This window comes from Phalangium opilio, unplaced genomic scaffold (assembly GCF_054372755.1).
Source record: "Phalangium opilio isolate 3A_F unplaced genomic scaffold, DU_Popi_V2 ptg000103l_1, whole genome shotgun sequence".
Taxonomy (NCBI): Eukaryota; Metazoa; Arthropoda; class Arachnida; order Opiliones; family Phalangiidae; genus Phalangium; species Phalangium opilio.
The window spans coordinates 414,807-424,978 of NW_028324205.1; the positions used below are offsets into that span (position 1 = coordinate 414,807).

The 10,172-nt window shown below is 34.2% G+C and overlaps 1 protein-coding gene across 1 annotated transcript; it reads left to right on the plus strand.

Moving 5' to 3' along the window:
• Positions 1 to 2,391: 2,391 nt before the first annotated feature.
• LOC149630077 (uncharacterized) lies at positions 2,392 to 3,281 on the plus strand. The gene is made up of 4 exons (XM_089851275.1): positions 2,392 to 2,502; positions 2,563 to 2,625; positions 2,683 to 2,946; positions 3,005 to 3,281. The coding sequence occupies exons 1-4, from the start codon at positions 2,402 to 2,404 to the stop codon at positions 3,279 to 3,281; spliced, it is 705 nt and encodes a 234-aa protein (XP_089707401.1). The 5' UTR covers positions 2,392 to 2,401.
• Positions 3,282 to 10,172: the final 6,891 nt, after the last annotated feature.

A 10,172-nucleotide genomic window follows, 5' to 3' on the forward strand; every position in this document is an offset into this window, starting at 1 on the left:
CGGGTTATAAAATACACCGCTAACACCTTTAAACGGATGATGACGGTGTACGAGAAAAGCAAACTTTCTTTTATAATTTTTAAAAGTGAATGTCAAGTCCATAAACGAAAAATTGAATTTGTTCAATTCCGTAATTGCAGAATATAAATACGCAAATTTCAAAAATACTACTGAAAAAGTAGTAGGAGTAAAGTTACCAACAAAAATCGATTGGTTTTTTACAATTAAAGGAGAGTTTAATTCGTATAAAAGTTTTATTATAGCGGTGTTAATAATTGCTTGAACACTATCACTGTCGTGACACACGTACTGGAAAATATAGGCTGCTTCATTCGAATGCTGACAACGCCACTGTTTTTTGGGATCGAATTTATGAATTCGACCAAGTTTACATTCTGTCGTAACAACGTGACGACCGCAATCTCTAGGATCGATTTGACACGACTCTATCCACGCGTGTGGCCAATTCAAACGCACGACCCTGCTTTCATATACGTTTTTTAACATTTCCCGACACACAAGCTGTTCGATAGCGTACTTGGCAATTCTCTTCTTTCCACCAAATTTTTCACGATTATCCTCAATTGTGATTAAACATAACGTACCCAGTCGCGGTACTGCGGGCACAACATCAACATGGATACCAAGAGCTTGATTAAAAACGTAACTCCCGAATTGAGGCATAATTACCAATCCCAATCTTCACCTTCAAGTTCTAGGAAAGATGGATTGGCATTTTGAAAATCTTCGTAAGATTTATTGGTGGCATTCTTTGAAAAAATCACTTCATACACGTTATCAATGGATACATTGTCACGAAAGTGCCCGGTTTTACAAAAAGAGTATCGAACCTTAAAAAATGTATCCCTAAATCTAGACAGTGTATTTGATAAGGATGATTTAGAGTAATTGCCGAACCGTAAAGAATCGATTACAACACTAATATATAACAGCTTCAAGAAATTTGAGCTGAAGCTGTTAGATGTTGCGTAATTCTTGCGAAATGGGTTTTTATACGTCAGCGTAGAGTTGCATTCGTAAATGATTTTAACAATCGCCGTGTTAATTACTGCTTGAACAGCCTCACTGTCGTGACAAACGTATCCCAGAACGTAGGCCGCCTCTTTTCGATGTTGACAACGCCAGTTTTGTTTGTTATAGTACTTATGAATCCGACCTAGTTTACACTCCGTTGTAGGGATGTAAATACCACAATCAACCGTATCGATTTGACATAATGAGTCAACTGTACAGAAAGTGACCCAAGATAGTTCTACAACATAACTCTCCCGCTTGTTTTTCAAAATTTCTTCGCAAACGAGTTTTCTAATCACTGTGTGAGTTATTTTATACATTCGCGCAAATTTCTGACGATTGTCTTCAATTTCGATTAGACATAACGTCCCTAACCGAGGTACGTTATTTTTACAATCATGTTCAATAATATTTTTTTCATTAAAATTGTACGAATAAATTTCTCTCATTTTTTGGGGAAGCTACACAAATAATAGTTTGGTTCCTCTTCACTGTCCCAGTATGAACACTCTTTTTCTTGGCGTTGAGCTTTGTAACAAAACTGGTTACAATTGATACAAAAAAAACTATTGTCCAGAATCGCGTAAGCGTTTTCAATATTGGTGATTAAAACTTTACCGTATTGTTTATAAATGGCTTTTTTAAATTTTTCACAATTATTGTTAACGCAGTAATGAATTTCACCACCAATAGATGAGAAACTAGCAATATCGTCTTTTTCACAAAAAAGACAGTTTAGATCCTGACCACTCTGTAACTCAGTTTGGCCTGTGGTATTTAATTCCGAAAATTGTTTTTCATTCAAGTCTGTGAAAAGTAATAATATCTTATAAGAAACACGCACGTTGTGAGGGCCTCTTTTAAAATTATACATTTATAATATGCACCCTTCTTAAAACGACTGATAAATATTTTTCGATAGGGACGCTCATTAATATGGACCCTTCTTTAAAATCGTTAATATATAAAAAACCAACAGTTAAATATTTTTTCAAAGAAAACCAGGGATGACCTCGACGCTCATTACAAATTCCTAACTAGACTTCTTAAGCTAACAACCTTGAAAATTTCTTATATAAACTGAACGGATTTCAAAGTTTCACATCATAACGCAAAAAACTTTAAGTTTGAAAATATCTTCAAAGTCCAGATTACTACTAGAAAAATGTGTCCAGCAAAATCTTTTGACTCAAACGCTGTTCAACCGGTTGAGGAATTGTAAGTTATTTTAGCTAGCAAGTTAAAATTATTTTTTAATACCGGATCTATTTTATATAGCGCTTTACCCCAACTCTGGGATATCGATGATGAACTGGATGTAGAACCAATCATCATCCTCGAAGACGAGGATGATATCCCAGATGGCATGGAGGAGCAAATAAACGAATTAATCGCGAATTTTGATATGTTCGCCGAAGCGGACGACCCGGATGTGGTCTCTACCGAATCATCCTCGGATGAAGAAACGTAAGGTTTTAAATAAGTTTGAGGAATTGTAAGATACCTAACAAGAAATTTTTAAAACAGCGAAAGCGAAGAACTTTACAACGCAATGATTCAAGAATACCCATGCATGCAAATTGATTTAAAGTAAAGCATAAAAAATGATTATCTAAAAATTAATAAATTAATACATGATTTTTACAGTCTTAAATATCCCTATCCAACATTGTGTTCTTGTTGTTTTTCCACCGAATTTAATTCTCATGTCATTTTTCGTACTACTGAATCCCGCTATATTTTATACTTTTGCGCTAATTCTAACTGCCCTCTTTTCCAAACTATCATCTGCCTTACCTGGGATCAGTCTAATTTCTATCCAATTAACATTTTCCTAGATACGTTTTTCCTTTCTAAATATAAAGCATACCGGCTTCCCGAATACGAAAAAGATCTACAAATTGACTTAAAGTAAGTTGGAAATGAGTCTTATTGTATATAAAAAACAAATTTTAACCTATTTTTATAGTTCTACCTACGATATTCCTACTCGCTGCCCTAATTGTTACTGCCGTTCTCCAAACCACTACACTATCAGGGAAACTGTCTGCGTTCCGGAACGACGTACAACTGTCTACAAGCTCTACTTCTGTCCTATTCGAGAGTGTCCTTTATATCAACATCTCATCTGCTTCTCCTATCATCAAAAATATTATCCTGTTCATATTTTAAATAATTCTCATTTCTGTTTTCTTATTGATCGTAGACGCTTACCTAAATTATTATCTCAAATTAATCCTCAATAAAAATATATATATTATAACGAAACTTGTCTCTTATCTTTTTATATTAAGCTTAAACACTCTATAAGAATCCCCTCTCTTAAACAACCGTAGTGCCAAACATTGCTTAAAAAGTAGTTAACCTTGAGACAACGCCCAATAATAATTCTTTTGAAATAGTAGATATCTCGGGGAAAACTTTATCATTTTCTTTTAACGCTTCATCCGAGAAAGTCTTTTAAAAAACATGGGTCTCCCAGAAGATAATCCTCAGCCGCAGTTACAGGAGATGGACTCTCTGTAAGCTAAAAGTTTACTAGTTGTTTTTAAGCTTCTAGTTTCTTAAGAGTGTTTTTTATAGAACCCAAGTACCGTTAGAAATTACAGCAGCTTTAGCGAGAGAAAGGGCATCTGCAGGGTAAGTGATATTTTTACCATTAAAAACTATAGTTAAGTAAAAGTAGCTATGTATTTTAGAATCTTCGAAACTCATTCATACGCATTCGTACCGTGTTGCGTTTGTAAAGGAAGAGAGGTTTCTGAAATCGATAGAAATATTACAAAGGCTTTCTATTGTAGAACTCTATCCTGTCCCCGATATAATAAGATAGTGGGTATTTGCATCCCCGTTTTTATGTTTAATATTCATTACCCCTGTCGCGGCCATCCCGATGATTTTAATACGGCATTTATGGAAATGTTTGATTATCCTTTAAATGTTTAACTCTTTTTCTAAAAAAAAAATATTAACTTTTTCCAAATATATACCATTTATTATTGTTGTATTTTAATTTTACATGTTATTAAAAGATTTTTTAAAATTCAATTAAACAGTACGAAATCATTTGTTGAATGCTTAAAACACATTGAATATTTTGAGGATTACGTAAATTATTTTCGAAAGATTTTAACAGATCGGTTAAATTTAACGTGCTGCAAAATGCGTGTAAGGTAGTTTTATACTCGCGTTTAACATCCAATAGTTTTTTTTCAAAATCACCCAAAAGAATTCGAAAGGTGAGTAGCATATTTTTTATGAAAATTCTTTGATTAATAATAAAGTTAATATGGGTTGAAATAAACCCGTTCATGGGGTCTTGCATAATAAGCGTAAATACTTCGGGTTTAATTGTCACTGGAACGCTTTCGTCATACGTAAAGACAAGACCCAAACTCGTAATAGATATATAGATGTTCTGACAACGATAAAATTTAATTGACGATTTCTGCATACAGGCCGCGAATTCAGATTTACGTTTGTTCAAGATGTACCATATTTTATACGGTATTAAAATAAAGTTTCCACTTTCAACAATAACTGTTGGTTCTACGTCTCTTCCCCGCGGACAAACAGTTACCGTTACACCGCTTTTTGTTAAGTGTAAGTTCAAATCGCGAAACATAGCCATATTTTTATAAAAATAGTATTACTCACAACACATCACGGGTATTTTTATTCAGGAACGAGCAGTGCAGTTTCAAACATTTACTTTCCATTGACTTTCCTAACAAAAACTCGGGGTCTTTTTATAGTAAAATATCTCCACTTAAAAATTCCATAATATTACCCTTAAGCGATAGAAATTCTTATACCTGATAATTACGAGAAAATAAAAACCTTGGGAGAATTCACACGTGATTTTTGAAAGTATAATTATCTACGAGAGTTTTTGACCCTTCGCCCTTTTTCCAAAAATATCATCCATTTTAAGATCGGAGCACCTTTCCCCCGAAAAATCCCTGTTTAAATTCCCACACTTTTTCGTTTTTTATAAAACCATTAAATACCAATTAAAGCTTTCCATCTGTGTAGGATGTGTGTTGGAAAGCGTCTTTAGCCTTCTACATAAACTCCACCCAGACCAATTTGATCGAAGCAAAAAATACTTCTCGGTAATTACACCCAGGTGCATCGTATAAAAAAGCAATTATTTTTTTGATACAATGTAATTTAAAAAATATATTTTGTAACCTAGGGGAATTCAGGTGTTCCAATCGTATATCTAATATCATTAAAAAGTATACCCGCAGCCAGATAAAAAAACCAATTATTTTTGATACATTGTAATACAAAAAATATATTTTACAACCTAAAAGTATCATTAAGTATAATTAACGACTAGAATTCTCGGTAAATTACTTTTAAAAAATATATTTGATAACCTAGGGGTATCCAGGTGTTTGAAATCGTATATCTACCCATCATTAAAAAGTATACCCGCAGCCAGCTAAAAAAGCAATTATTTTTGTTACATTGTATATACCTAGGGTATCATTAAGTATAATTAACGACGAGAATTCAAAATATATTTTATAATCAAGAGGTATCATTAAGTATCATTAACGACGAGAATTCAAAATATATTTTATAACCAAGAGGTATCATTAAGTATCATTAACGACGAGAATTCAAAATATATTTTATAACCAAGAGGTATCGTATAATTATCCATGAGAATTCTAACTTTTAAAAATTTTATAGAGGCTATAATTATCTACGAGAATTCCTATCGTAATTATTACAAGGAAAAAATATTTTTAACCGTATAATTAGGCGTTCCCCGCGCGCCGGGGACGCCGTGTGTCACCCCCCTCCCCCGGGGGCGGCGGGGACGGTGTATATAAGGGCTCGGGATTTTCGGATATTTTATTCGTTCTTCACTCGACGTTCGTTATGGCATCTTCATCTTCACTCGGTAAGCGAAAACTTAATATATCAGATGATGAAGAGGAAATAGATATTTTTGAGCAAATTAAAAACGTTAAAGAGGAAAATACTATCGAAAAATCCGGCATTGTCCCTCGATACGATATTAAACGAGGTTTAGCTAGTTACGTGACTTCATTACCAGCGTCGCGTGACGATTTTTATTTCGATATTCAAATATACAAGTACGAGGATATAAAAGATAGAGATAATAAAGATATTTGGCAATGCGATGGAAGAAGATTAAGATTTGTCGCGTCTAAAGATAGCGTCGAATGTAAACAAATTCGATCTATCGTGAACAAGATCGCCAAGCATATCATCGATAATCCCGACAAGATCACGAAAAATTATTCGTTTTTTAACAAAAACGATTAATTAATCAATATGGAATCCCAATATCTATTACTCGTATATCTATTAACGTATTTATATATACTATATACCCAATATATCAATTACTACTACTATTTAATATAAAAAAAGAAGACAATTATTACGTGGTGGATGGGATGGATATGAGACTCGAAGTTAACAGATTATCAACGTTCAAGATATGGTCTGTCGAAGGTATTAGCGTGGATGACATGGCAGCTAGCGGTTTTTATTGCATTAGTCCTAAAACCGTTCGTTGTTTTTCTTGCCTTACCGCCTTGACTGGATGGAGAGCCGACAATCATCCAATGGCTGTTCATGGCTACGAACAACCGTTATGCAGATTTATTCTTGGGGAAGGAAAGAGGTGTGGAAACGTTCCCATCGCTGGACGTAATTTTTTCGAGGAAATTGAAAGGGACTACTCGGGACCGGAAAATCATCCCACCAGAAAACAACTAGCACCTTGCCCACACATGTTACAAGCCAGATTCGAAATCGATTTAAAAGAAAAAGAAGAAAAACGAAAAAAATATATATAAAACTCTAAACAATTTGATAAACTTACTCATTTAAAGATGAGTAGTTCGAGCGATTCCGAAAATGAAAAACCGCTAAATTTAAGTGTTAAAGCTAATCCTAAACAATTTTATACTTGCGAAAAAATATTAGATAAAAAATCTCGAAAATACAAATGTAATCAAGTAGAATGTAAAATTAAATTTAAAAATTTAGAACGTATTAAATTAACCGAAGTAAACGAAACGTTTGTTAGTATAATTAATTCCATACTCTTTGAATTATTACGCAACCAGCAAGGATATAATAGAGTTAGATTTTGTATTCGTTCGGATGAGTTGGATAGTCCGATAAATTTAAGGTTTATGAATATTAATGAATTAACGGCTGAAAGAGTAATAGGAGCTATAAGTCAAGTTGCGCAATCAAATCGAAATTTCCATTTACAAAGCTCTTTAGTTTTTGACGTTATTTTTTTACATTGCGACGTACCCGTTGGACGTCGATCAAAATCATTAAAAAATAGAAATATAGTAATTTTGGATACGTTTATAAAAACGAGTCCAAATTATATTTACATTGACAATACCGATAACTTATGTTTTGGAAGAGCTTTGGTGATAGGAATTTATTTGGCTGATAAGAGATTCGAAAAGAATACGAAAGAAAAGTATCAAACAACGAACGAGTCAATTAATTATTTTAGAAAGATAAAAAAATGTAATCACCCCCTCCAAAAAGAAAAAGCGGAGCAATTATATAAAAACGCTAATATTTCTCCGGATACCGTTAATTTATTAGATATTCAAAATTTTCAAACTTACTTAAACGAATATCAAATTATTATATTCAGAGCTGATAATTTAGAAAAATATTTTGTCGGACCTTTCAAGGAAAAACAAATTTTTCTATTGTTAGTTAATGATCACGTGCATGTAGTTAAGGAATTGCATACAATGTTTGGCGGTATATCTTATTGTTCTAAATGTTTAAAAGTATTTCACGGAACTAATCAAAAGAATAATCACTTTTGCGAAACTCGAGTTAAATGTAGTAGATGTAGAACTTTAAATGTATTCCACGAAGATAAACTAATTAAACCTGTTACATGTCGAAAATGCCATCGTTATTTTAAAGGAGAAGAATGTTTGACTTTTCATATATCTAACGGAACGTGCGATAACTTTAAAAGGTGTTTGAAATGCGGACTAGAACTGCAAGAAAAACACTCTTGCTCGAAACCATGTAAAAACTGTTTACGCGTACACGAGAGGAACCGTTGTTACGTTATGCCTCTTTCGAGAACGTACGAAAAAACCAGATATTGTTATTTCGATACCGAATCAATCGTTAAAAATAACGAACACGTCCCTGTCTTACTCGTAAGCGCTATGCAAGAAAATGAAGGGAACAATTACGAGTACGAGATATTTCGGGGGTTCGACTGCGTCGATAAATTTCTAAATTATTTATTCCGGACGAAAGAAATGGTTTCCAACACGCGACCAAACGGCTTAAAGCAACTAAACCGGTTTTTGAAAATATTACGTTGTTAGCCCATAACAGTAAAGGGTTCGATTCGTTCTTTATTCTTCGTGGGTTATTAAAATTGAACATCATACCGGATATTGTTTTTGACGGAAGCAAAATGTTGGCCATTTTTTTGAAAAATCAAAAAATGAAATTTATCGACTCTTTCAATTTCGTCTCGCAACCATTAAGATCGTTCCCCGCGACGTTTTCTTTGGGCGAAAATAGAAAAGAATTTTTCCCTTACATATTCCACACCGAAGAAACTTTGGATTATGTCGGTCCACTACCGCCGAAAGAGTATTTTCAACCGGAACATATGAAAGAAAAAGATTATAAAGATTTTCTCGAATGGTACGCGACGAAATCGAGACAATCGGTCTATAATTTACGCGAAGAACTGGAATATTATACTATCATGGATGTTAAGGTTTTACAACAGGGTATGGATAAATTTAGACAATTGTTCGAGAAGGAAACTGGTTTCGATGTTTTAAATATGAACGCTTTAACCATAGCGGGGGCCTGCACGAATATTTTCCTTCATAAATACTTGGAAGAATTTACACTCGGAGTAGTACCGTGTAACGGCTACAGGAATAACTACAATCAAAGCAAATCTGCTTTAAAATGGTTGGCGTGGGAAGAAAAAGAACGCGGAATAAAAATTCAATCGGTTCTCTCGTTGGAAGGGGAAAAAAAGATTGGACGATACCCGGTAGATGGTTATTCTTCTCAACCCGAAATAATATTTCAATTTGACGGAGATTTTATTCACGGATGTCCGAAACATACGAAAGGAGGCGAATGGAATCCGTTATTGCAAGATACGTTTAAAAATTTATACGAGAGAACTCTGGATCGAGATGATGATATCATGTGTAACGCGCCGAACGCTGAATATGTTAGAATATGGAGTTGCGAGTTTGACGAAATGTTGAAAAACAGAATCGAGGTAAGAAAGTTTTGCGATTCGTTACACTTTCGAGATCCGATAGGACCAAGATCGGCATTATACGGTGGTCGTACTGAATGCTTCAGGCTGTATCATAAAACCAATCCAAACGAAAAAATTCTATATTACGATGTTTGTAGTTTGTACCCCTTTGTATGTAAAAACAGAGACTATCCTAAAAATCACCCGGAGATTATTACGAGATTTTTCATTCGATTTGAATCATTACTTTGGGGTAATGTCTTGTAAAATATTAGCTCCGAAAGACGCTTACATACCGGCATTACCAATTCGAACCAGAAAAAAACTATTTTTCGCTTTGTGTCGTACTTGCGTGGAAAACGATATACAAACAGCCTGCGCGCATAACGACTCCGAACGAGCTTTCGAAGGGATTTGGCCCACCCCAGAAATATACATGGCGGTCGAAACCGGTTACGTTATATTGGAAATCTTCGAGGTTCACCATTACCCCGAAAGGTAAACCTATATCAAGGATAAAGATCCTGGTTTTTTCGGCAGTTACATTAATACATTTTTGAAACTAAAAATCCAAAACTCTGGCTGGCCTCGCAACGTTACCACCGACGAGGAAAAAACGGAATATTTAAGACTGATTAAAGAACGAGAAGATATCGAGATTAGACCCGAAGATGTAACAAACAATTCAGCTCTACGCGCGTTGGCGAAATTAGCTTTAAACTCGTTATGGGGTCGACATTGCTTAAACAACGATAAACCAAAATCGGTTTTCGTCAAGGATTATCAAGATTTCATTAAAATTATAATGGATCCGACATTGGAATTAACGGATATGCGCCCAATTAAC

Coding starts and splice junctions, on each gene's coding strand:
- LOC149630077 (XM_089851275.1), top strand. CDS start 2,402: ATGGAGGAGCAAATAAACGAATTAATCGCGAATTTTGATATGTTCGCC. Junction 2,626..2,682: donor TGCATGCAAATTGATTTAAA/GTAAAGCATAAA, acceptor TGATTTTTACAG/TCTTAAATATCCCTATCCAA. Junction 2,947..3,004: donor GATCTACAAATTGACTTAAA/GTAAGTTGGAAA, acceptor CTATTTTTATAG/TTCTACCTACGATATTCCTA.